The 26,967-nt window shown below is 36.7% G+C and overlaps 12 protein-coding genes across 12 annotated transcripts; 6 read left to right on the top strand and 6 right to left on the bottom strand. All coding sequences in view use genetic code 12, as the record gives it.

The window, feature by feature from the left end:
- Positions 1 to 1,429: 1,429 nt before the first annotated feature.
- CORT_0C00860 (Gep3 protein) lies at positions 1,430 to 3,475 on the bottom strand (the record flags this gene model as incomplete). The annotated part of the gene is made up of 1 exon (XM_003868319.1): positions 1,430 to 3,475. One exon carries the CDS (start codon positions 3,473 to 3,475, stop codon positions 1,430 to 1,432), a length of 2,046 nt encoding a protein of 681 aa, XP_003868367.1.
- Positions 3,476 to 7,686: 4,211 nt separating this feature from the next.
- Positions 7,687 to 9,993, top strand: CORT_0C00870 (Tcc1 protein; the record flags this gene model as incomplete). Its single annotated transcript, XM_003868320.1, has 1 exon — positions 7,687 to 9,993. The coding sequence occupies one exon, from the start codon at positions 7,687 to 7,689 to the stop codon at positions 9,991 to 9,993; it is 2,307 nt and encodes a 768-aa protein (XP_003868368.1).
- Positions 9,994 to 10,237: 244 nt separating this feature from the next.
- On the bottom strand, positions 10,238 to 11,098 carry CORT_0C00880 (hypothetical protein; the record flags this gene model as incomplete). Its single annotated transcript, XM_003868321.1, has 1 exon — positions 10,238 to 11,098. The coding sequence occupies one exon, from the start codon at positions 11,096 to 11,098 to the stop codon at positions 10,238 to 10,240; it is 861 nt and encodes a 286-aa protein (XP_003868369.1).
- A 183-nt stretch (positions 11,099 to 11,281) lies between these two features.
- On the top strand, positions 11,282 to 11,506 carry CORT_0C00890 (hypothetical protein; the record flags this gene model as incomplete). The annotated part of the gene is made up of 1 exon (XM_003868322.1): positions 11,282 to 11,506. One exon carries the CDS (start codon positions 11,282 to 11,284, stop codon positions 11,504 to 11,506), a length of 225 nt encoding a protein of 74 aa, XP_003868370.1.
- Positions 11,507 to 11,918: 412 nt separating this feature from the next.
- Positions 11,919 to 12,266, top strand: CORT_0C00900 (hypothetical protein; the record flags this gene model as incomplete). The annotated part of the gene is made up of 1 exon (XM_003868323.1): positions 11,919 to 12,266. The coding sequence occupies one exon, from the start codon at positions 11,919 to 11,921 to the stop codon at positions 12,264 to 12,266; it is 348 nt and encodes a 115-aa protein (XP_003868371.1).
- A 419-nt stretch (positions 12,267 to 12,685) lies between these two features.
- Positions 12,686 to 13,687, top strand: CORT_0C00910 (Ycr016w protein; the record flags this gene model as incomplete). Its single annotated transcript, XM_003868324.1, has 1 exon — positions 12,686 to 13,687. The coding sequence occupies one exon, from the start codon at positions 12,686 to 12,688 to the stop codon at positions 13,685 to 13,687; it is 1,002 nt and encodes a 333-aa protein (XP_003868372.1).
- A 180-nt stretch (positions 13,688 to 13,867) lies between these two features.
- Positions 13,868 to 17,518, top strand: CORT_0C00920 (Tip120 protein; the record flags this gene model as incomplete). Its single annotated transcript, XM_003868325.1, has 1 exon — positions 13,868 to 17,518. One exon carries the CDS (start codon positions 13,868 to 13,870, stop codon positions 17,516 to 17,518), a length of 3,651 nt encoding a protein of 1,216 aa, XP_003868373.1.
- A 16-nt stretch (positions 17,519 to 17,534) lies between these two features.
- Positions 17,535 to 18,893, bottom strand: CORT_0C00930 (Rit1 initiator tRNA methionine ribosyltransferase; the record flags this gene model as incomplete). Its single annotated transcript, XM_003868326.1, has 1 exon — positions 17,535 to 18,893. One exon carries the CDS (start codon positions 18,891 to 18,893, stop codon positions 17,535 to 17,537), a length of 1,359 nt encoding a protein of 452 aa, XP_003868374.1.
- A 64-nt stretch (positions 18,894 to 18,957) lies between these two features.
- Positions 18,958 to 19,992, bottom strand: CORT_0C00940 (Spt2 protein; the record flags this gene model as incomplete). Its single annotated transcript, XM_003868327.1, has 1 exon — positions 18,958 to 19,992. One exon carries the CDS (start codon positions 19,990 to 19,992, stop codon positions 18,958 to 18,960), a length of 1,035 nt encoding a protein of 344 aa, XP_003868375.1.
- Positions 19,993 to 20,230: 238 nt separating this feature from the next.
- CORT_0C00950 (Fum12 fumarate hydratase) lies at positions 20,231 to 21,709 on the bottom strand (the record flags this gene model as incomplete). Its single annotated transcript, XM_003868328.1, has 1 exon — positions 20,231 to 21,709. One exon carries the CDS (start codon positions 21,707 to 21,709, stop codon positions 20,231 to 20,233), a length of 1,479 nt encoding a protein of 492 aa, XP_003868376.1.
- Positions 21,710 to 21,974: 265 nt separating this feature from the next.
- CORT_0C00960 (hypothetical protein) lies at positions 21,975 to 24,077 on the bottom strand (the record flags this gene model as incomplete). Its single annotated transcript, XM_003868329.1, has 1 exon — positions 21,975 to 24,077. The coding sequence occupies one exon, from the start codon at positions 24,075 to 24,077 to the stop codon at positions 21,975 to 21,977; it is 2,103 nt and encodes a 700-aa protein (XP_003868377.1).
- Positions 24,078 to 24,304: 227 nt separating this feature from the next.
- On the top strand, positions 24,305 to 26,758 carry CORT_0C00970 (hypothetical protein; the record flags this gene model as incomplete). The annotated part of the gene is made up of 1 exon (XM_003868330.1): positions 24,305 to 26,758. One exon carries the CDS (start codon positions 24,305 to 24,307, stop codon positions 26,756 to 26,758), a length of 2,454 nt encoding a protein of 817 aa, XP_003868378.1.
- Positions 26,759 to 26,967: the final 209 nt, after the last annotated feature.

A 26,967-nucleotide genomic window follows, 5' to 3' on the forward strand; every position in this document is an offset into this window, starting at 1 on the left:
ATCTGTTGGCTTCTCTCTGGTATTGTTTATTGTTTCGTATGATTACACAAAAACAACAGCCCAATATACTCCTTTCGATGATATATGCAGACTAGTGGGACATTACACAAAAACACGAAATTAAAACAAAGAATTTATTTACCACTTCAGTCACAATTATAAACATATACATTATACACTTACTGATTATGGACATTGGTTGCTCCAATAACAACATACACTTGATATGATGTATCAGGATAAAGTCTTTACTCATTACGAAAACCAGCCCATTCTTCAACTGGTGTTCTCTTAGGATTCGACCATCTCTCTATGTAAACGAGTAATTATAAAACTCAAATCCTACATTTTACAAATAATAAAAAAACACAAAACACAATGAAGTTGTAAAATTTGTTTTATCATGACTTGACAACTCATGGAATTAGCCCCGTGTCAATCATTCCTCATCATCAACGACACCAACAACATCACATTGTCATACCAGTAATACCACCACCACCATTACCCCATGGATTTATGTACAGAACTACCCTCCTCTTCTACAACCTACTTTCTTCTCAGAATCACGTTCTACTAACTTCAACTCCTCTACTAAAAATTAAATTAAGAACTTCCTTTTGAGACAACAAAGCATTCAAATCTTGTCATTGCTCAAAAAGTTAAATTTCCAAACGACCAAGAAACGAATAACTTTGATAGCACTACATTACACCAACTCAATTGACGAAAGTAGAGTAAGGGTTACAAGACGATATCTCTTTTTCTCACTCCTTTGCAAGATCAGCACACAGTCTTTATCGTTTCAAACATGGTCAAACGTAAAAGACAATCATACCACACATTATAAAAGTAACATTTTCCCCTACATACCTCTATCATCGTCCATCACATATTGATCTTGTTTCTGCGCACAAATAGACGTTTCTAGAGCTATTTTGATAGGTGCATATACAAACAATAACAACATCTTGCATTATTGCCGTAATTATCACGAATGGACGCGTAAATAGTTTATATCATTTCAATGCGTTTTACACGTCCAGCGTCATTTGTGACAGTTTTCCACACATCTTGTCAAACGCGTGGCGCGTTTTTAAATTCTGTAAAATGAATACCCCGAATTCCTTTCAAATTAAAAATACACACGTGTAATTACAAATAGAGAAACCTTATTAATAAGCTAGGAGTGAGTTAATAGTATAGACGAAAGTAGCAATAAAGATGGTAAATGTGACGTACAGATCAGTCGATCTTTTGCTACTTCCTCTCCCCCTTTTCAAGAACTGGGTTTTATTTTAGTAAGAAAAGGCTCTCAAGATTACAACTGCATTTCAACAACCCGCGTCTCATGTACCTCTATAACTAACATCAACAATCTATATACAAGCTCACCCCTCCCCTCTCACTTCTGTATTTTCTCCTCATTTTACTCTTTCCAAAACTTATACTTTGTTTGTTCATCCATATCAAAGTCATCATCATAAAGCAATCGGTCTCCTGTATCAACACTTTGCTTCCCCATCCATTCATTCAATTGTCTGTACTCTTCATCACGAATCTCCTTCTTCACTTGCTCAACATCAACACCCTCACCCAACTCATCTTGACTCACCAACTCAAATCTAAAAACATCATCAATAGCACCGCCAGCAGCACCGCTATTCTTCACCGGACACAATTGCGAATAAATTGGGTGTTTACCCTTATATCTTATCAAATGGAATCGACTCTTTTTGAAATACTCATCTTTACTTACAGGATTGCCATACCTATCTTTACCACTGAAAGTCTTTGCAATATAGTTTGCGATTGGATCTCTTATTATCGCATTGACACCGGGGTGTAAGTACAATTTCATCAATTCATTAGTACGTTTGGTCCCCACTGGTTTCAAATTTAAATACCCAAAATTTTCAATGACTAAATCAATAGTTCCATAAAATGGGGGAATCAAATATTTATCATAACTGTTTTCAAGTGTCTTTCCCTTCATATCAAGTGCAAATTTACTCTCCAATGCTTGTGGTACACCATTATGCAACACAGATTTAGTTTTCAAAATATCACTAAATACGTGTGGTTGTAAATTGGTAATATTACGCAATTGATATAAACCACCTTTAGGTAATTGTAAAAAACCTAACCCTTCCAAGTTGATAACCTGTGGGCCCTTTATAGTAACATAAGGCGATTTATACATCCCACTTTTAAAAGTCTTAGCACCTTTAATCAATCGATGTATATCTTTTGAAGATTTGAATGAATTATATAGTTGATGCATGGAAACATCGGAGTTGAATCCTGGTACGTCATAAACCAATTTCAAACCAACTTCCACGGGAATTACATCTCTTGTGAAACCTGGTAAATAAGAAATACCAGGCCCCACTTTAATCATGAATGAAGAAACAAATTTTTGCTTCATCCTGTTGACTAGACTAGGTGGTAATTTAACATTTTCATGTTTACTCTTCAATTGTAATTGTTTCTTTTTCTGTAATTCTTCATCGAGTAATAAACTTTTGATCAATGTTGATTTACCACAGTTGGTATTTCCAATAATATAAGATCCATTAGGTATGAAATGATACAATTGTTGACATGACCAATTATCTTTACCCAGGGATACAAACACATGATTTCGTGGTAATTTGTACTTTGTATGTAAATAATCTTGAATAAATTGCTTAGTATAGTTCTGGGATGCTTCTTTAGTCTTTTCAATTAAATTATCGGCTTTAGTCATTATGAAATAGATATCCCCAGGTTTGCGAAATTTGAAAATGCCAGGGTCGATACCGATGGGGAAATCACTCGCACTGAATAAATAAACTAATGGAGCATCAATGGGGATATTATGGAGGACATGTTGTAATTGATCAATAGGATAGTTTTGGGGATTCATTTCGTAGTTGGAATTATAAGTCATTTGTCGACATCGGATACAATCATGACTATTTTCATCTGGTTCAACAGTATATAATTTCTCAATTACTTCACGTACACTCTCACCTTCTTGATTAACTAATGAGAAGGTAGCATCTTCCTTTTGTTGAGGATTGGTATTAAATGTGTTGCTTAGAAGTAGATCTTGATCTTCTGGTGGTAGTTCATTCTTCAATTTATCAAACAATTTATTCTCATATTTGATGTACTTTGTACCGCTATTGTTGGAGGCGGCAGTAGTTTCATTGGGTTGGATAAAGTAGCCTGGTTTTGTTGGATCATTAGTTTGTAATTTTATCCCACATGATCGACATTTCGGTTCAATTTTATACAAGAATGGCAATGCTATGTTGGATTGTCTCCTGATAAATTTGGCAAGCAAGGTAGTAGTTGGGTATTTTAGAAATGATCGTAGTATCGTCATTAGGGATGTGTAAATGGTGTTGCCAAAATGGCATCTCAGATCAAATGCACAGATTTTTTTCTGTATTGGTCTAATGTCGTAGTTTTCAATGTCGCAAGACATTGTGGATTCTTTCAGTATACAAGGTGGTTTGTGAATGTAGTTTAAAACATAACTGATATCGCCAAAAAGCCTAGAGATCAAGCATGGATCGACGAGAAGCTTTCAAATTATAGTCTAAATAAGTTACTCCACTAAGCATTTTGTTGTGTGTTGTGTTTGATTCAGTAGAGATATAAAAGCTTCTGTTTTTAAGTTTCCACGGTTCAAAAGAGAGAAATATTGTACAATAGTATCAACAGTTGGTTGACTGTCTGCTAGCGGCATTACGACTGAATACATAAGGTTTTAATAACCCCATTCTGTGACTTGCTGAATCCAATTCTTGTAGGATATCTGTCACAAATTATTTCTTTTGTTGGTGTTACATTTCTATTTTGCTTTGGATAATAGAATCAAAAGATTTAGTATCGATGCATAATAACAATAAGCAATGTTAATGTATAATGTATAATGTATCATGCATAGTGTATCGCATGATGTTTTTCCACTAAACAAACTTACTATCTACCAAAACAAAGGGGCAGGCAACACGCAACCTTACTTATTGAAGTTTTAAATTTTGCTAATAATAGCCTAAGAGCAGAGCTCATAACCTTCCCTCCCCTCCTTCAATGGTTTGGTGTGCATAAGGATATAAGGAAGTGTTCTTTAAGTTAGAGGAAACAAGCAAAAACACTCAGCACACTATAGATGAAAAGTGTAAAAGTTCTACTACGTCATGTCAAAAAAAAGAAGTCCAGAGATTCCAACACCAAAATCATTTGAATTGGGGTTCTGAACATTGCTCTCAGTACAACGTTATTACCATAGCGGAATTAAGCGGAGTTGAACGAATTTATTCAATTTTAACGAGAATATGTACACTTGTAATAAAATAAAAGTTGTTTTATAGATTTACGTTTTATTTGAAATGCCAATTTGTGTAATTTTTGGAGGTAGAAAAATTCCTCATCGGGTAAACACGCTAAAAATAAAAAGAAACAATACAAAAGAAAGCAAAATTAAGTTACGATGCGTTACAAAACCAAAGAAAGCATAACAATAATAAATATAGCAAACGAAAGAAAAAACCATGTATTACACAAAAATAGCACTCAATGGTATTATTTAAAATTAAGATTCTATAGTTTGAAGAATAATGACGTCTTTGCACATAAATAAATCGTTAACTGCTATTATTATATTATTATTATTGTAATATTTTTATACGTATAATATAACAATTGAGGTGGTAGATGCATACCCGAATACAATAGGACTCTTCTATAGAGAACAAATAATCACATGTGAAATTCTTTTCAAAGTGAATAAGATGGTCATTCATTTTTTACATCGATCTGTGTAGACAGCAAGCTTTATTTCACTACACCTATTTGTAATATAATGGATTTCTTTTGTGTTTCCGTTTTAAGATAAGCTTTTTTCTTTGTCTCTCTCTAACTGTTTCCATTTTGGGAAGACACAGAATAAAATCAATTTAAACGAATCCACTTATATAATAAACAACATATACGTGTTATCTTTGTTCATCTGCTCTGATTAAAGGAGCTTCTACTCCTTCTATTGTTGTCTATGCACACACATTAGTGGGATCGAAAGAGAAAAGATAGTGCAAGCTACGTACACACATGATGAATTATGAATTAAAAAGATGTACGATCTAAAAAGACCAAAAAACAATGAAACCATTCTTCTTAATAACGGGATATAAAGTCATACACATGTTTCTGTCGAGAATACGAAACTCTGTGTGCTTATATTTGTATGTACACATTATTACTTTAACAGCTCAGTGTCTACTTCATAAGCTTCGTTGTACACCGTATTAGACTTTGTCGTATGAGCTATTAGACATTCTGGGTGATCTCTTCCCCACCTTTTTTGTTGAAATAAAGGGAACCTTAAATATAAAATGTGTAATAATTCCACAAAACACAAAAACCAATATATAAAATTATAATTTTAAATCAATCTATTTTTTCATAAATTAAAACAATAGAAAATGAAAAATAAAATAAAAAAAAGAATCCACATCATCGTCAAAAAAATCGTCATCAGTCATGAAAGTAAAGATAAATTAAGAGTAAACTAAAACACACCCATACTCTTAAAACAATTGACATTATGTGTGTGTGTGTGTTAGTTGGTACTAATATTCCTTTGCCTTCATTACTACCAGCGTGTTGATTCAATATGTTGTTTCTTTGGTGTGTGTATATGGGGGGGGGGAAAGAGTCTGTAGTTTTAAACGGGGGCAGAAACTAACAACTACACGTTACATTTCAACCTATTGCTTGGCTTAGTTCTCAACAATGATGGTGGCAAAATATGTATGTTAAGCTCAAGAGACACTTGTCCATCCGAGGATGCACAGTGGCTAAAGAGGAAGGTATTTTCTTCACACTTCATTGATTAATATTTCGCTGTCCCTCTGCTTCTCCTAATTCAACAATAGTAAAATTCAATAAAAAAAGAAAGAGATTTAAATTTATTCTCGGGTATATTTTGTGTCATATGTGGTGGTCTTTCGTATGAAACAGAAAGAGAGTAAAAAAAAAAGCAAAAAGAAATTTAAACAATACTAATAAGGTGTTTTAGATTAGACACTGCAATAAAATTACGTATTGTTGATTTAGTGATTAGTTTAGACTATGCATATGTGCATATTATATCGTAATGCACATGCATGACAATTATTTATGTGTAATAAAAAGACAATAGATATATTGTCTTTTTATTTTTTATTTTCTATTTTTTATTTTTTATATTTAGGTTTGTGTTTAGTTTGCTGTATTTATTTATTTCCATTTCTCCTGGTTGTAAGTCACTACTGAGTGTGGTTTAGATATTTTGTATTTAAACGTTTTGGTTATTGTGTAAAATATGCATAAATAATATTATTGAAGTTTATTGTGTTTATTTATTGTGCGTTTAAGCTATTTCACACAATGTTATTATAAAAGTAACAAAAAAGTAAATATGAGAACAACAGGAGGAAATTGAGGGTGACCTGGTGCGTTCCAGCGAACAAAGAGACAATAGGAGGCACAAGTGGCTTAAGTGTTAAAATGACAAAATGCAGGCATGCATGCATGTATGTATGACACAACAGAGACAAATAAGACTAAAGGGTGTTGTTGCTATATGTAGCAGACGTACATCCACATAAATATAATACATAGACATACAGACATTACAGACATACATATACTTACTAATGATAACACCCAACAATTCAAAAACAATGAGACTATAAAGTGTCTTTGGTTCTTAATATTTAAAGTGCTAAGTATGTTTAGTCTATACAGTTTTACTGAATAACACAACAAACAAACACAGGGGAGACTAAACTAAAACCGCCATGCACTAAAAAAGTAAATCCAACATAAACAATACAACACCAAATAATGCAATATAATACAATAGTAGTAGAAGTAGTGACACTAAAACTAAAAACTAAAATTAAACAATCAAAATTATAATCAATTTTCAGCTTTTGTCATTTCTTTCATTTTCTTCTTTCGTTTGAATCAAACAGGTTTTTTATGTTTGAGAATTTTAAATTTTCTTTTCACTAGCCAATACTTCTTTTCTTTCATCTACTCAGCAATCTAGTCAACCAACACTGTCTATATATCTCACTCACTCACTTTCATTAGACATTATACCATAGCAAAAGAGAGAGGGGAACCAACATAGATAAAGCAAAGCGGAAGAATTATAAAATAACCATCCAGACCCAATCGAATACTTCCTACATCTGGAGGCTTTACTTTCAAACGTATACGCCCCCATCAATCAATCAAAAGACACTAGCCTCCCTCCTTTATTTCGTCGCAGGTATCCAATTTTTTTTTTTTTCAAATTTGTGCTGTGTGTTGTATAAATCCAACAAAAACAGCAATAGAGAGAAGAAAAAACAAAACAGCATTTGGAAAAGAGACTGAAAATATATATATTCGTATTACAGAGACACACTTTGATTCAGCCACACATACCTATTCGAGACTACCTAAGGACACCAACTCCCCATATCTTTATCAATTGAAACCACCAGTGGGTACTCTTGCAACGATCAAGTCTTTTTAGATCAAATAACGCGTTGGTTGTTACTACCACCGCATACTTTTCCAATCTTTATACATCACGACTGGTACACAAGAACATAATTATAGGTCCATAACTTCTCACGCCCCTTTATATTCAATCCAATGGCGAAAAGAACAACTAGTGCACATCCATCGCCAATGGTTAAGAAGCAAACAGTATACAGCACATACGATACAGCGGCAATTGAAACGTGGGTCAAATGTGGTGAATGTGCAAATACGCTTGGCCTTACAGAAGTAGCCATCAAATCATTTGAAAATGCCGTACATCGAGATCCGTCAAATGTTACTGCTCTTTGTGGACTAAGTCTATCACTTCGGGTTAATGATATCACTCAAAATGAAACTTTTGGTTCCCAATCAGCTATAGAAAAACTCAATGCTTCGATTGAAATGTTTCCCCATCTTTTGAAAAATCTGAATATTTTCAAAGAATTATCGGAATGTTATCTTCTTATTGGATTAAATGATCAAGCTCATCAAGCTATACAATCAGCTATACAATTATCTCCCCAAGATGCTTCACTATGGCTACTTAGTGCTCAGACGCTCATTAGAGCAGGTGCAAGGAGTCATGCTGCAAGCTCACTATCTCATTGTTTATCTTTGTTACCAGCCAGTGAATCGAATTACTCAAGTCAAGATATTGAAACTGCTCGTGCTGCTCATGCTGAGTTAGCAGCAATTGCTGCAGCTGACGGTAATATTGAAACGTCGATTGCCGAGCTAACAGCAACGCTATCATTACCTCCACCACCATTATCAAGAATTGATGAACATATTGCCCTTTGGTGTGCATTATCAACGGCAAAAGAACGTGCTAATGATATAATGGGAGCAATTAAAGCGTGTGAAGATGCTCAATTAGCAGTTGGAGATTCACCGCGAATTTTAATGACAAATGCTTATCTCCTATTGCTTTTAAACCCTAAAGAAAATGCTGATGCAGCAATTGCAATTTTAAATAAAATAGTAAATTTACCCGAAGATGAGTCGTTGATCAACGAGGGAACTGATTTCTTACCTTGGTATTTATTAGGAAGAGCCCATTCATTTATGGATCGTCCAAGATTAGCTTATGATTCATATCAAGTGGCATTAAGATGTGCTTCCAACTCACCAATAACTTGGTTAGCAGTGGGTAAACTATACCTTGAATTGAAACAATTGCCTGATGCATTAGCAGCATATTCACAAGCTTTAAAATTACAATTGGATGATGGATCACAGGGCACTGCTACTGCATGGGATGGACTAAGTTGTGTTTATGAACGATGTGATGATCATTTGATGGATGCTTCAGATGCATGTAATCGAGCTGCTTTATGTTACAAGGCTATTGGAGATTTGAAAAATTACAATTATTTTGAAGCAAGGGCTGATCAGTTGGCTAAAGCGGCAAAGAATAGTGGTCCAATACCAGATTTAAGACAACCTCCTGATGTACCTAGCTTTTTGTTGAGAGATTTAGTGGCTTTAGCCCCAAATGAGAGAATAGCTTATACTCAAACTCAAAGACAGTCACCCCAACAAGCGCCAGCGCAACCACAGCCACAGCCACAGACACAGCAACCACCAGTAAAGCAAGAACAGAACCAATCGGTACACCAAACACCATCATTACAACATCAACAACAACAACAACAGCAACCGCAATATGGACCACCAGCACCACTACAACAACAACAACAACCGCCACCACAGCAGCCACAACCGCCTCAGCAGCAACCACAATATGGACCACCAGCACCACCACAACCACAATACCAACAAGTGCCACTGTATCATCCATCTCCATATCAAGGAGCCCCAGTACCACACCCGCAAGCAACGCCTCAACCACAACACCAGCAACATCTCCAACAACAGCCCACACAGCAACAGCAGCAGCAGCTACACCAACATGGTCCACCACCTCCACAACAACCGCCATCGCAACAACAAACTCCATCACAACCACAATATCGTCAACCACATTACTACTACCCACCACCCCAATCACAACAATACTATTACGCTCCTCCACCACCGTCATCTCAACAACAGCACCAACAACAAAGTCAACAACAACAACAGCAACAACAGCAACACTCACCACCACAGCTCTCACATCCACAAATGCTTCACGGTGGTGGTCCTCCACCATTACCAGCAACAACAACAACTGGTGGCCCTCTTCCACCACCACCCCCAGGAACTCAATACTCCATGGTTCCTCCAACTCCAGGAAGTTTGCCACCACCACAAGCTACCAATGGTGCACCTGTATATGGACCTGGTCAAGGTCAAGGTCAAGGTCAAGGTCCTGGTTATGGACTGTATTTGCCCATACCTGGAATCAGTAGCGGTGCTGGTGGCGCTAATAGCAATGGGCAACTGCAATATGCATCGCCTAACTGGAGGAGGTAAAGGAAGAATAGCACATATGCTACATAGTGGGTAGTTTTGGAGAGACGACATAGAAACTGTGTGTTGTAGTTTGAGGTTTTCATCAAGTACTTGTAGTGAAAATGTGCTTAAGATAATTTGGCGTTTTATATACAAAAAATAGAAAACTTTATTTATGTTATAGTTGTATTAATACAAATCATATATCTTTATACAATCTCATCATATCCAGACAGTAACACTAAATTCAGTATGCGTAGAATGATCATTTGATTAGTTTGATAAAATCAAACCAAGTGCCACTAAAATGATCAATTTCCAACTGTGTTAAAAGTGTGTTTAGTTTAGTGTCTTTGATGGCACATGGATAAGTGACGTTCAAAACTGGTAATAAATCAGTTAAACTATCACCAACGTACATTACCGCATTAGCATCTCCATTTACACTTGTATCACTTTTGATTTGGTTTATATAGTCCAATTTATCCTGTGACGTTCGTATTTTGGGGCTAGGTAACCAACGCCCCGTAGTTTTCTCATCATCGTCAAATTCAAATTCATTAGCCACAATCTTTATCCCTTTTCCATTACCGCTTTCAGTTCTGATGCTATTTCGACGTAGTACTTCATCAATTATCAAACTTGTCCAATTAACACTCAAAATCACAACCTCTTTATTTAATGCCAAACATCGATTAAGGAACTCTACAGCACCCGGTCGCAATTCCACAAGTTTATCTCGGCTGCGAATTTGAAGTTCAGTTAACCCGCGAAAGATTCCATCTTTTTCAAGAGCAGTGATGGAGCCCATTTCAACCGGTTCCATCCCACTTTGGAATCGCACATAATCATCTAAGGTTGAACATTCACCAAACTGTGATCTGTAATTGACGTAATTAGTCATGTATATTTCAGTGTAGTGGGAGAAGCTCGGTTGAAGCTGAGGGCTGTTGATGTAGGGAACTTGGGCCAAGTATTGGATGGTGTCTTCTGTGGTTAATGTTTCGTCCCAATCGATGATTATTGTATGTGGAGGAGGAGGAGGAGAGTGAAATGAAGATGATAAAAATGGTAGTTTTGTCATAGTGTTTTTGTTTGGTAGGTGATTTATGAGTCTTCGATGCATTCAATTGATGGTTGACATGAGCATATGTACGTGCGACGGAGAAATTTGGCCCTGTTGATCCTATGCAATGGAATATAAATGCGCAATCCTCCACCAAATTTTTTCCGGTCAGTCAGCCTTACACTCCTCTTCCTTTAAGAACAACAACTTGCTCATCAATTAACTTACTCCACGGTTACTAAAATGAGTTCAGACAAGCAACAAGATAATAAAGAATTTGGTCAATTAGGTGACATTGCTAAAAAATTCGAATCCTCTCAAGGTGGAATCAATGACAAGGATTTAAAAGCTCAAGCTGCTGAAGCTTATGGAAAATTTGAGAAATTATCCGATAAGGAGAAAGAAGATTTGGTTAAAGGTGGATTAGGTAAACTTGAAGGTAAGAGTGGTGAAGCTGAAAAGAAATAGTGGAGTAGCATAGTGAGTTAGGAATTTTTTTGGGATTATTTTATAGTCAAACAGTGCTATTGCTTAACAATTGATTCGTGCAGCACGTAGAGTCTCTTACATTTAATGACCTGTAGTATACATTTAATGTATCAAACACTCTCAATGTATGTTTTAAAGTGTTGCTTTAATGAATTCAAACTTCGTGATCACAACTTTGTGAAAAAATTACCCAATCAGGAAAGTCAAGAAAGGGTGCATATTACATTCGCCTTTCATAACCAAGGGACACATACACACTTGTTTTATAGCTATATGAACCCATGTCAATATAAAAGGAGGCTACATTATCACTTATATTAACTTTCCACAATAATCCATACCACACTTCTTTACAATCTAAACAAACTAACAGATCCAAACGCCTGTAGAAATGACTTCCGATAAACCAACAAATGAATCAACAACAACAACTCAAAACTATTCTAAAAACGATCAGTTAGATCAACAAGATTTAGACAAGATTCAAGATGTTGCTAAAAAGATCCTTAACCCAAACAACGAAAATCCTCAAATAAATGAATATATTCAGTCAACAATGTCATATATCGGTAACGCATTATACAAAATGCAAACTACTAATGATAAAGATGCTACGGCAAAGGAAATTGCTGACAATTTGACTGCTAAATTCAATCATTGGAAAGATGAACGAGAAAAGAATAAAATTCAGGAAGGTAATGGAGAAGATAATGAAAAGCAGGAGGAGGAGAAGAAGTAAATAAAGTAAAGGTCAATAGAGCACATGCAGGGTTAGGAGGAGGTTTCACAAATGTATACAATCCTTATATCTATTACAAGTGGATAATACTCGTAGCAGACTCAAACCATGTATTTGATTCAAAAAAAAAAGGATATCTATTGATAACATCAAGGTGGGATTTAATTATGGAATGCCAATTAAATCCCCTTTTTAATGTATATCCTTGCCAGCCCTACATTAAAGACATACAATACGGTAATAGTATAGATATATTAGTCATATATATTAACCAGTAATCTATTTAGAGTATACTCTTGAAGAAGAAAGTAGTTGATGTGATAAATTTTCAAAATTTACATCGCGCGCATTTAAACAATATCCCATCTCATCTCTAACTGCTGTACAATTTCAACAAATACAAACCAACCACCTACATCATGAGTCCTATCCCTGCATGGAAAAGAGCTGGTCTTAGTGTCCAACACAATAAAACACAAGAAGATGAAAATGACTTACTAGAAACGAGAAGAATAGATACAGCAGAATTAACCAAGAATCAATTGAAAAAAGTCAGTAATAAGCGTAAACTACAAGAAGCTCTTGGCACTTCATCTGGCAAGAACAACGGCGGAAACAAGAAACCACCGAAGAGGATAAAGTTACCAAAAAATGAAAGAAAACCACCACCGGTCAAAGATCAATTAACTTATTTAAAACAATTTGCACACGATAAAGCCAACTGGAAGTTCAACAAACTGAAACAAAATTGGATCTTGAAGAATTTGAGAGATATACCAAATGAATATGAACCTGAATTGATATTGTACTTGTCAACTTTACAAGGTGGATCAAGGGATCGATTAGTTGATGAATTAAAACAAGTGATTGAGAAGTGGAATATCAAGTATGAAGAAACGGAGAGGAAGATTGAGGAGAGGTTACTTAATGGTGATAACAAGGAACAGGAGCAAGAGGAACCGACACAGGAAAAGGAGGAACTGAAGGACGAAGCAAAGACAGACGAATCAAAGGAGAATCAAGATGAATTGAATTTGGAATACGTGGTGAGATGTAAAGCTATACTAGATTCATTAATTGATGGAAAGGTAAAAGTTAAAGGCCACGGTAATGAGAACAGGACGCAAAATGACAATGCAGAGTCATCCAAGGATGATACCGAAGAGGAAAATGACGGTGAAGTGGGCGATGGAACCAAGGTAGAAAATGAAGATGAAGCTGAAAACAATGACGAAATTGCGGACCCCAGATCCGAAGAAAAGAAGGATAAGAATGACAGGAAGAAGGACAAGAAGAGGAACAAGAAGAAGGACAAGAAGGAGAAGAAGGAGAAGAAGAAGTCCAAGTCCAAAGCCAGATCTGAATCCCCTAGTGAGACAAGTGATACTCCTAATTTGATTATAAATGAGGTTGATGTATAAGCATTCTCAATGTCCTACCGTTGTATGTATCCGCCAAGGTATATCAATTGACTCTGTAGTACAAGATTGTAGATCGTATACAAATTTTGTAGTTGCCAAATTTTGTGCGGCAAATATTTAACCCAACGTCAATTTCTTATTCAGGGATTATCATTAACACATCTACATCTATTATTAACAATGCCAGATATAAACTTCAATTCACTCGAAGATAGAGCCATTGATGTTGACCCAGATATCAGGTTTATGGCATTGGAGGATTTGCGTAAGTTTCTAACTGATGATACAATTACCATCAGTCGAACTGCCATCAATCAGTCATTAAACAACATGATCCCCACTCTTTTGAAAATGTTAAACGATCCCAACCCAGATGTTCAAAACCAAGCAGTTAAATCATTCGAACCAATGGTTAGGTATTTGAATAATGATTCTATTGTTAAACTAGTCAAGAGGTTGTTTGCGTTAGTACAAGAGAGTAACAATAAGGATTCGTCATCTTCAAGAGCAACCACTAGTTTTAGAAGCTTTACTATTTCGATCCCCAATATGGCATTGAGATCTTTGTTTGCGCAGTCCAATTCGAGGGCTAAATCTGATTTTGTTTCGGATAAATTGTCAATATCAAACTACAAGTATGAACGTGAATTAGCAGAATCGATAACTAGATACCTCATTCCATTGATTTTGGAAAATGATACAACTATTGATAATATAGAATTATTAATTGATTTAATCAATGAATTGGGATACGTACTTGCACAAGAGGAGTTGATAAGGTTGGGAAAGTATTTCATCGATGTTGGGTTCAAAGAACTGGGAATTATTGGCAAGAAGGCAATAGTTGGACTTGAGGGGGTTACAGCATTGATTCGTTCAGCGGATGTAATTGATCAATTAGTTGACGAGATCTCAACTCAAGCTCAACAATCAAAATTAAATAATAAATCATTTGTTTTATATCAATTATATTCAGTCATTTTGAATAGAGGTATTAAACCGGAAAAGATTGACCAAATTTACAATACCGTCAAACTAGAAATAGAGTCCGCCACCACAGGTGATGACGATGAAGATTTAGACTATGATTTACTCGAACAGCAAAATGCATTAAAAGAGGAGGCATTTACTACATTGATCGATTTGGTGAATCAAAACTTTTTATCGATAAAGTTTAAAAATGAAGTTCTTTCAATAATCACCAAATATCTCAAGTACGACCCATTACATGATGATAGTGATGAGGATATTGATTCAGATGGTGAGGATGAAATAGACTTCAGCGATGATGAAATCGAAGCTGCCGATGATCTGGATTATGACAATTCATGGAAATTAAGAGCCAAAGCTACTATATTAATTCGTTCATTACTTGCAAGCTTTCCTGATACTTTGGAAATATTGTCAAGAGAGGTATTGCCTATACTTCCACTTAGAGACTTGAATGACCAAGTTGTTATCGAAGCAGCAAAATCATGCATTGCAATTGTACAAGCTACTTCCCCACGTGATTCACAGAATGTTCAAAGTATAGGACTGATATTACGTGACCGTTTGGAAGATGTCAAGGAAGAGCAATTGCCATTATTTCTTCGCATAGTGGAAAGTTTGAACCGGTTTGATAATTTACCATTAATTGAAGCTACTTTTAGCATATTGAGTCAAAGAAATGTCGTCTCTTCCAGCTCATTGGATTATTTGCAATTTTATTCCAGTGTTTTGAAGTTCCATGATAATTTGAATTACACTGTTGTTGAACGTATATCGAAGGATGTTGCCACTAACCTCGAAGATAGATCATTAAATTTGATTTTGGAATCTTTGAGATGCCTTAGTATCCTTTTAAAACATAAAGAAGCTACAAAAATATCAAACATTGATGAAATTTTAGAGTTGTTGACGGACAAGGTGGAGAATAGTAAACAATACCCTAGTGATTTAGTACGTCTCGCAATTATTTGTCTTGGTGAAGCATTGGCTAATGACTTAGTATCATCAGAAAAGGGCGTATTAGAAGTTTTCAAAACCTCAGTTGGATACGAAGGAACAAGTAAGGTGACTATTGATGTACTTAAAAACTTGTACAATTTGAAGTCAATACCTGAGAATTATTCGTTGTTCATTATTGACAAGCTAACCAACTATATCCTTTCAAGTAATGAAGCAATCTCATTGGCTACTTTAACACTATTGAATGAAATTGTTCAAAAGGTACCACCAAGGAAGTATGATGACATCATTTTTAATTTGTTGCAATTACTTCGAGTCACTAGTCCTTTGAATTACCAGTATATTTTTCTGATTTTCAACCACTTGTCTAATGACCTTCTTGGCGATGTGGAATATCGTAAGCAATTGATGCAAATATTGATAAGATTGGTCAATGACAAAAAGATTAATGGTGATGACAGGCTATTTTTCTATTTGGTTGCAGCTGCATGTCAAGTGGATCAAGCAGTATATTCCCAATTGGAACAGGATTTATCTGCTAATCTCCAAATAACACCAAAAATCTTAGCTGTTTGTGCTGATGATGAAACCAAACAAGAATTGATTAGTAAGAGACTGAAGGAATTCCATAATTATTACACTTGTGATATTAATAATCCTCATTTTTCTTTTGTTATTTTGTTCTTAGCTTTCTCACATGGTGATGTACCTGATTTGCTGGTTGATTCCTTGATTCAACTTTTACAAAAGCCTGATTTTACCAATGATGCAAATGTTCAAGCAGCATCAACCGCGTTAGGGTTGGTAGCAGAAAGCGATACCGAAAAAGCCGTACCTCAAATCCTTAGTGCATACAGGGCCGAAAATCTCTCATCAGTACGTGGATCATTGATTGATTCTTTAAAGGTGATTGTTGATCAATGTGATCAAGGACAAAAGTTGCAAACTTGGCAATCTGTTTTCAGCTTGCAGTCTGAATATGACCATGATTTGGTCCCTGAATTGAGAAAATCGGGTGAACTCCTCGGTTCAATTGCATTTTCCATCAACGAACCGGAAATTAGACAATTTGGTGATAATCAATCGGACAAGAGAAAGATTTATCTAATGTTGGTGGTTTCAAAGTCATTGATCAGTGGTCTTGAACTGTCCAACACTAATGATAAGTTATTGTCATATTTGGTTACTGCATCAATCACTTGGCTTGATATCGTTGATGTCGACATTAGACAAATTGTGGTCGGCAATTTGTTAACTGGAATTCACAGTAAACCAAATATCGTCTTGCCACTTTTGAACAATTTGATTTTACCTCATTTGTATAAACAGCTAACAGCAGAAAAGGCATTCAAGAAAATCATTACAATGGGTCCATACAAATACGTACTTGATCAAGGTTTGGAAATAAGAAAGCTTTGCTACGAGTTTATTTACTCGATTTTGGCTATAGACGAATCATCACTTGCCAAATACAATATTAATATTCAACTAATTGCCCAGAAAATAATTGAACATGGGCTAATCGATGATCAATCAGATATTATTGTTCTTTCATGTATGAATTTATTGAATTTTCTTGATTTGCATGAATCTCAATTTAAAGAATTGATTAAGAATTCGAATCAAGAGTTTATAAACAATTTCATTAATGGATTGAATACTCAATTAAATAAAAAATTATCAGCAAAGGCATCATCTCAAGAAACTGAGAACCATCAAGAACGAATTAAATCGATAATCAAATTGTCGAAAAAAATTAATGTGATGGTTGAAGCATTACAATCAGAGCTCAATGATGCAAATTTTTTTGATGCTTGGAATCAGTATCATAATAACATTAAACAAAATTTCGCCGTGTTTTACAATAGTGCAAAGATTTAGAATAAAAATTGCCTGTCTATATATTTGAAAATAAATAACTATTGATGCTTTGTAATGTACTTCGTTGAGGGTTAACTTTGTATAGATTAGATAGTTTACCTAGATGTTGTTTAATCAAGTTTTTGTTGATTGGTGGAGCTTCATCCACTTTCTCCCAATCAAGGTTGAAGTAAAGACAAAGTAGTACCAAAACTAGTCCAACACTTAGATCTTTACCGGTACCACATAAGATCAAGATTGGTGACAGTAGATCAATCTTTGGAATAATCTTTGGCATTAGTGAGCGTAGCATATTTGAACCTTTTTTATTATTGGGAATGTGGTATTGATTTACTTGTTTAGTAGAACTGTCATCCTTGTCGAACACTTTGATACCATCATGCAATATAACCGTATTAAACGGAAGCTCATCGAAAGAAACGTCATGGTTTACTGATCCAAAGTAAATTCCTGTTCCACCCACTGTTTGCACTTCAAAACTCAGGGAGGTATCACTCTTTATCAGACCTCGAATAATATTCAACAATTCATCGTCTCCTCTCCACGATGGAATGTATCCAATTGATGGATCAATTAATCTATCCAAAACCTGCCAGAATCCATTAGCATCGAATCTGACTAATGACTTGGGAACCCATAATTCATGATCATCAGCTGCCCCCTGTACATAATCAAAACTAACCATTGTCCCATCATCTCCTCTAGTGGCTATCGTTTTATGCACAGGGACTTGTTTTGAGACAGATACACAACAAATATTGAACATATCGTTATCCAACTCTTCACTAGCACAACCTGGGTAAAAAAATCTTGGAATTAACGGTTTATCTAACTTATTCGTCTCCCCATCAAACAATTTTAATTCCTTCACGTTCTCAACAAACTTCGGTATGAGTTTCTCAATAGAATTATGTTCACTTCGTGGTACAATCAATGGAGTTCGTAGCCAACTTCCATCTGGCGATTCTCCAAAAAAGATAGTATTCACAACAGCACACCATATAGGAATCGTCTTTAATAGAGCATCAGGCATTGGTTTTCCTCGTCTGGTTGAATCAACGACAATTATTCCTCCGTTTTCATTAACTATTGGTAAAAGATGCAAATTCAATCGTCGTAAAGAAAAAGACCAAACATTGGTATGACCATCAGTTGATTTGAAGTAACAAGTATTGACACGTTCATTTGGTGGAACGTACCATAATCCACATCGTTCATTGGCAATTAACGGTAATTGTAGTTCCCGATGTACAAGTTTAACAAATTTTGCATCATGAATTATTGATTGAAGTCTATTGGAAAATGAAAGCAGCGATTTCTTGAGTTCTTTGGTTACGGCATTGATATCATTATTTTGATTGAATAGTGGATTCATTAATCTCCTAAAGAATGTTTATAAATGCTCACTACATATACTATTGATTCCTACTGAAATGTTTTTAGCGCTGCATCTTTCTTCTTTGTTTTTCTAATGCCCGTCGTTTTTCTTCCTCCATTTCTCTTCTATCCTCTCTTTCAGCATCTAATCTAGACTTCAATTCTTCCTTCAAGACGTCAGCTCCGGTAGCTTCCATGTCATCATCATCATCTTCATAATCGTTATATTCGTAATATTTGCGTTTCTTACCCTTGTTAAACATGGCCCAGATTTCATCTCGGTTATATCTTTCTTCAACAACATCTTCTTCCTCATCGGAAACAAGAAAGTCACTCAAATCATCATCATCATCATCATCATCATCATCTTCATCGTAGCCATACCCTCGATCCTGTTTACTTCTCAATTGCTTCTGCTTGAGTCGCTCTTGTATTTTCGCGTTTGGTTGTCTTACAGGCATCGGTACCCTGGGCAATGATTTTTGAACCGACAGATCAGGTCTCTTTTGTATTGGTTTGCTCTTATCTGTAGCTATTTTGTCATTTAGTGGTTCATTTGATACTTTTGTATTAGTGAATGGCTTCCTAGTCACGGTAGTACTTTTCTTTGGAAATGACTTTGGTGACGTTGGTTCAGGAGACATACTCTTTTGTGGAAACTTGATTGATAATTTGTCATGATCGATTTGGTTAGCTTTCTTCATCAAGTCATTAAAAGTCAATTTCTTTTTAGCTGGAACTGGTGGTGGTTGATCCCAGTTAGGTTCAGTTGTTCTTACTTTCGTTGTACTTTGCCGTGGTCTCTGTATCGAGTTTGTTGACGTAGTGGCTCTGGCTTGTTTAGTGGTCAGATTAGATTTAGAACTCTTGTCTCTATTCTGCTTTGTCTTGGCAGCTTCAGCCTGTTCTCTCTCTAATCGTCGTTTCTCTTTCAATCGAGCAACCACGGGATCAATAGATTTGTCACTGGTGCTACTTTTGGATACACTCACGGGTGGTGTACTTCTCTTTACCTCATTAGCCAGTGGTTGTGGAGTAGGCTTGTTTGGCAATTTACCCCTCTTCTCAATTTGCTGAAGAATAGAAGATAACCCCATGCGTTGTTGATATAGGCCACTAAATGTGTTGTTGTGATGATTAGAAGATTCAGGTCTTTTGTGTCTTGGTTTTTAAGTACCTGAAAATGCACGACTTGAACTAAAAGACAATTTCAAATGTATTGAGCTGTGGAGATTAAGACACTTGTAACAACAGAACTCAGCCTACGAATGTAGAGTACCTACGACGTCACCTTCATCAAATCTTCGATTCATCTATACACATTAAATAGCTTCTCTACTTTGGACCAATCATTAATTCAGGTCTAACCCATTCGTCAAACTCTTCACTGCTCAAAGCTTTCAATTCCAAGGCAGATTCCTTCAAAGTCAATCCTTTCTTGTGAGCATTCTTGGCAACTTTAGAAGCAGCATCATAACCAATTTTTGGGTTCAAAGCAGTAACCAACATCAATGATTCGTGCAAGGTCTTTTCGATCTTGTCTTTATTGGCAACGATTCCATCAACACAGTGTTCTCTGAATGAGTTGGCACCATCAGCAATCAACCTAATGGATGATAACAAGTTAGCAATCATAACAGGTTTGAAAACATTCAACTCGAATTGACCTGAAGCACCTGCAAAAGTGATGGCAGCATTGTTACCAAAGACTTGACAAGCAACCATAGTCAAGGCTTCGTTTTGAGTTGGGTTGACCTTACCAGGCATAATTGATGAACCTGGTTCGTTTTCCGGCAAAGCCAATTCTCCGTATCCACATCTTGGACCAGATCCCAAGTATCTGATATCATTGGCAATCTTGAACAATGAAGCAGCAATGGTGTTAAGAGCGCCTGATGCTTCAACAATTGCGTCATGAGCAGCCAAAGCTTCAAATTTGTTTGGTGCAGTTTGGAATTCAAAACCTGTCAATGCTGATACAGCTTCAGCAAATTTGGCATCAAAACCAACTTTAGTGTTGAGACCAGTACCCACAGCAGTACCACCTTGAGCCAAATACAACAAGTGAGGTAAGGTGTTTTGGATTCTTTCAATACCATTAGTAACTTGTTGGGCGTATCCTGAAAATTCTTGTCCCAAAGTCAAAGGGGTGGCATCTTGTAAATGAGTTCTACCAATCTTGATAATGTCTTTAAATTCATTGGATTTTGCTTGTAAAGAGTCACGCAATTTGGTTAATGAAGGGATCAAAGAATCCTTGATTTCAGTGACAGCAGCAATGTGCATGACCGTTGGGAAAGTATCGTTTGAAGATTGAGACATGTTACAGTGGTCATTAGGGTGGACTGGCTTCTTAGAACCCAACTCACCGCCCAAGATTTCAATGGCTCTATTTGAAATGACTTCGTTGGCATTCATGTTGGATTGAGTACCTGAACCAGTTTGAAAAACAACCAATGGGAAATGGTCATCCAATTTACCTTCAGCCACTTCAGTAGCAGCTTGTTGAATAGCTTTGGAAATCTTTGGATCCAATTGACCCAAAGCTTCGTTGACTTGAGCTGCTGATTTCTTTTGAATACCAAAGGCTCTAACCACAGGAATTGGCATACGAGCAGCTGGACCACCAATTTTGAAGTTCATCTTGGATCTAGCTGTTTGAGCACCATAGTACTTGTCATTTGGGACTTCAATTGGACCAAAAGCATCAGTTTCGGTTCTCGTGTCTTTCAATGAAATGGCGGATGCAGCGAAAAATCTCAACTGGGAAGTTGACTTCACGTTGATTGCAGTTTTGGTAAATGTTCTCAACATAATCGATACAGGTTAATAACTGGGTGGAGAATTTAGAGATCAATATAAATGGGGTATTCCTGGGGTTTTGACATAAATTTTCATTCACTTTTATATTTCCGGAGAAAAGGTAGCACCCTGTGACGGCATTTTGTGTTAATTGTGTTCTCGGATCTTTCAGGGATTCAATTTTATTGGTCAGTTTAGATCCGTGGTAGTTCTGTAAATAAGTACGCATATTGACCCGGGACAGTGGATAGAGTTTGTACAAAAAGATGTCATTAATTCATCTACTTACACTTGACAGACCATGAAACCATTTGAATCGTCTAAACTCTCGTGTGGTTGGCCAATCCCAATCCTTTTTCAGTTTGGCTACTTGATGATGTTTTATATGTCGTAAGGCAAATTCTTCCGGTAATGTATTCAACAAACTGAGGATGGTGGATCTTTTTGGTCTGAAATTGAGATCGATCCACCACTTCATGATCTTGGATAGTTCGGAAACATAGTCAAATTCTGCAAGTAACGAAATGTACAGTTTCCATAAGTCATCACGTGGAGAAATCCCGTAAGATTTTGCCGTAGCTTGTACATTTCCTTGAAATTCACGGATTGCAAATTGCGGAGCAAGCAAATTGTCACTGACTTTAACGTCTTCTGATCTTTTGGCTGTTTCTAAAAGAAGTTTTAAACAAGCGGCATTTGGTAAGTGGTCCCTATCTAATATCTCCTCTTTATATAGTTCGAAGAATCTGACCGTGTCCCACTTTGAAATATAATCAAGGTACGTTACAATAAGCTGAATCGATTTAGCAGGGGCAGTTGTGTAAATGTGGGAAATGTACTTCTCGACAGAATCAAAGTTGCGAAATTCATGCCCTTTCTCTGAACCCCACTGTAGCTTAGGAAGATCTTCTTTGTTGGGTTCACGACGCTTAAGTAACTGAATATACCTCACACGAAAGGCATTATCAAGCGTGACTTGCTTTCCATTCGATACAGATCGAAACATATCCTCAAGGACATTCAATTCACCAACAAAATGCAACAATTCGTAAACAATATCGTTTGTAATCCTCACCTTCGAGTTACATATTTGCTTGTAAAACAATTTTGCCCTCTTTTCGTCCATTACGTTGAGGTACTTCAACTTTCGAATAAAGAATAGCCATAAAGTTGACGAATAGTCAAATTTGTTACTCGCTATCTTGAATGTGTTTATAGCCTCCGAAGGTGTTTTGGCAAGGTGGATTTTGGTGAGATAGTATGTCAAAAGATCCTTCTTTGAGCAAGTATCTTTTCGAAATTTCTTTTCAGCAACATGAAATACCTGTAGGCCCTTGCTGTATGAAATCCTGGACATGACAATTGCAATGCCTAAGTATCCCTTTAATGATAAAGAGGTCCCCTGAACGTTCCTAATCTGCGACATTAACAACTCTTGCGCATTGGCGATTGCTAGCGGATCGAGTTTTTGATACCGAAGCGAATACACAGCAAGGTTCCATATGAGATCGTCAAAGAATGCACTACTTAATTTCATCAACAGTCTTGTCTTAGGCGAGTTTATAAAATCCATCGTACTTTGATATAGGGTCACTAGACTATGTGGTTCAAACATTACAGCGTAATATGTCAAATTGTCCAACATTGTTTTTAGTATGTATGTGTCCTTTCTCATTTGCATTATTAAGTAGTTTATGTTATGCGTCCATAATTCCAGTTGCACAAGAAACTGTTCTTTGAATGTGGGACTTCGTAGTAGAATATCAAACAAGACAAATGCAGGGGTATTTTCTGTTACCAAGGACACACTTGAGGAAATTGATCTTGCACTGCAAGAATCTACCCAAGCCACTAAGTCATCTTCTGTATATGGTTCGTTGATGTACAACGAGATCGTTGAGAAACATTGGAGACCCATTTTGAGAATCCCATTATACGGAATCGCAAACCTAGACCTTAACTTCTCACAATCTACACTTCCCTCATTCTTACCCGAACGGGCTATCACTTGACTAAAGAATTCACGGTGTAAGTCTGGAACTTCCTTCCCTTGTTTCAAGTAATCAATAACACAAATGATATGGAAAACAATTGCTTCCAATAGCTGATATAGTTTATGCTGCGACGGTTTAAATATGGGGTTCCAGTTCAACAGGAATGGTTTGTCCGAGTTCATCACTTTCGAGTACAAGGGCGCATGTTCGATTTTGGGGACCAATTTCACCTCACTCTGCCCGTATTGAGTTAATTTATGATATAAATTATTCGGTAGTCGTTCTAGGGCTCTATGGCTTAATAGTGAGTTATGCCTGATGGGTACGAGATTGATTTTGTATAATGCAAATGAATGATAACCTCGTCGTCTAAAGCATGTTGTCATATTTTTATCATATCAATGATACCTAGTTGTTCTTGCATCTGCTCGGAATAATTTTTTTTATTAAATCTATGTGAGGCTCGCGACATTGCATGCAACAGGTCTTTTGCCACATATAATGCGGAGGAGTGCTAGTAACTAATTCAGTGTGAATCTACTTGCCGAAAAGATCCTCAGTCAACGATCGATAGCTGCACCGCTTTTAAACGACAAGGAGCTGTAGCAACATCATGAGTGGCTTTCCCAGTCAACACCACAAGCAATTACTAAAGGAATCAAGATTAGAAAATGACAGCAATCGACAGATAAAGCGAAGAAAAAGAGTGCTACCAGAGGCTACTGAAACTATGAATGGCACTGAGGTGAGCGGATCTTATGAATCTGAAGATTCAAGTGACTTTGAAGACGTGAATTTGGATTCGGAGCAGCAAGAAGGGTGGGAATCTGACAATCCTGATGAATTTGATGAAGTGTTTTTCGACACTTCAGATGTTACAAATGGCTCTGATACACAACGGTTTCATGATTTGGACCAAGTAATGACCTTTAAATTGGATACTACACTGAAAGAACAAGAAAGGAAGAGAAAGGTGAAATTTATTAGTAATGATGAACGGGTACGACGCGTTTCAATCCACAAAATGTACATTGTGTTGTTACTAATACATGTTGCTACTCGAAATTCGTGGTGTAATAACAAGTCCGTATCAAAATCGCTAAAGCAAGCTTGCGTTACTCGACAGATATCACAATTGCTCAATGACGATAGTGGAAAGGACAACGTTAAATCAAGAAGGTTGCTAGATGCAATAAAAAAATTGATGGACATATACGCAGGAAAATATAGGATCACTTCACAGGGGTTGCTAAGGAAAGACTGGAACGAATTGAGTATTGTGCAAGACTCCGAAGTAGTAACAAAAAAGAAGTTTGCAACTTTGGTTACAAATTTTCGAGGGAACCGAGACGTAGCTGCACAAGGGTTTGTTTCCCTTTTAAGAGGATTGGGGTTGAATGCAAGATTGGTTGTTTCATTGCAGCCACCCGATTTTACAATTATCGCAGAGAACATGTCACCAAAGTCAAAACGAAAAGCGGAGAATAAGAAGACGGACCCAACAGACCTCATCAATCCCAGGAGAAGAAAGTCTACAAGCAATTTTGAAGATTCCAACCACCCAGTATTTTGGGTCGAAGTGTGGGATAAGTTTGCTAAACATTGGATAAGTGTGGACCCAATTGTGAAACAAAAGATTGAGATTTGTTCCAAAAGGAGGCCGAACTCATTTGAGCCGCCACCCGGAGATGAGAGAAATCAATTGCTCTATGTAGTGGCATTTGATAAGTTAGGTAGGGTTAGAGACGTAACGCGGCGTTACTCAGTCAACTATAATGCTCGAGTGATTAGAAAAAGAATAGAGTTTAAATCAGAAGATGAAAAGGATTGGTACGAGCTGGTGTTGAGATCTTGCCAAAGAAACAAATCGAGAAGCCCAACTGATATTTTTGAAGCAAAGGAGTTTCACGAACGTGATTTGGCAGAAGGGATGCCTAACAACATGCAAGCATTCAAAAACCATCCCTTGTATGCAATAGAATCTCAACTTAGACAGAACGAGGTAATCCATCCCAAAGATGAATCCAGCGTTTGTGGGACTTTCAGACCTAAGAATACATCAGTAAAGTTGTTACCAGTTTATCGGAGATCTTGCGTACAAAAGCTCAGGTCAGCTAGGGCATGGTACATGAGAGGTAGAGTTTTGAAAATTGGAGTGGCTGCTTTAAAATCAAAAGAAAGACCAGGTTCCGAGGAAGAAGACGTTCGATTATACGCGGAATATCAAACCAAGCTTTATATACCACCTAAGATTGTGGAGGGAAAGATCCCTAAAAATCAGTATGGTAATATAGATATCTATACCGATACAATGATTCCAGAGAATGGCGCCTTAATAAGAATAGGCGAACAGAAAACTATGAAAATGCTTCAAAAGGCTGCTTCATTGCTAGAGATAGACTATGCTAAAGCGATTACTTCTTTTGACTTTACTCAGAGAAAAAAGGGCACACCGAACGCAAAAGAAGGCGGAATTGTAATTCACCAAGACAATAAAGAAGTTCTTGAACTTGCGTTAGACCACATGATTCAAGAAGATGAGGAGGAGAGAAGGGCCATGGTAGAAATGAACGCACTACAGAATTGGAGATACTTTTTATTGAAAGTGAGGTTGAAGCAGCGGCTAAACAAAACCCATGGGATTGTGGATGAAGGACATAGTGCAGACGCATCGGAGAAAGAAATCGTCGCTGATCAAGCCCTCGCTGGAACTTCTCGCGACGACTTAGATGACGTGGCGAACATACCAGACGACGATTTCGGGGGTGGGTTTATAGTATCAGATAATGAAATTGCAGATTCGGGGCAAGATGACGAAAATGCTGCTGATTTAAAAGATGACGTGGGCTACATTGAAACAAGTATCGAGCGTCGAACTAGAGGCAATTCAGGACACAAAGAGTCTAGAGACAGTGAAATCGATAGCGATGAAGCAGACACAGAACTTGCTAGACTGACCCATAAGCATGCGGGTTTTTCCAACAGTAGCTCTGGTTCTGATGAAGAATTTGAAGCGGATGACGATGACGATGACGAAAGTTTAGAGTTTGAGTATGAAAGTGAGTAGCATAAGGAGAGTATATTTTCACTTTTTATGGGAAAAGTATCCGTCTATGTATTTGTAAGGTAGTATGTGGCACCCACATCCCTCTCTTAAAATTTGTTTCAAAACAGGCGGTAAAAAGTACCTCATTAGGCTGCAACACATGACGGAATTAAGACTCTCCTATTTAGGAAATGCGCGTTTGCTTTTTCTCATTTGTTAACCGGGTACGG

This window comes from Candida orthopsilosis (assembly GCF_000315875.1).
Source record: "Candida orthopsilosis Co 90-125, chromosome 3 draft sequence".
In the NCBI taxonomy this organism is placed as follows: Eukaryota; Fungi; Ascomycota; class Pichiomycetes; order Serinales; family Debaryomycetaceae; genus Lodderomyces; species Lodderomyces orthopsilosis.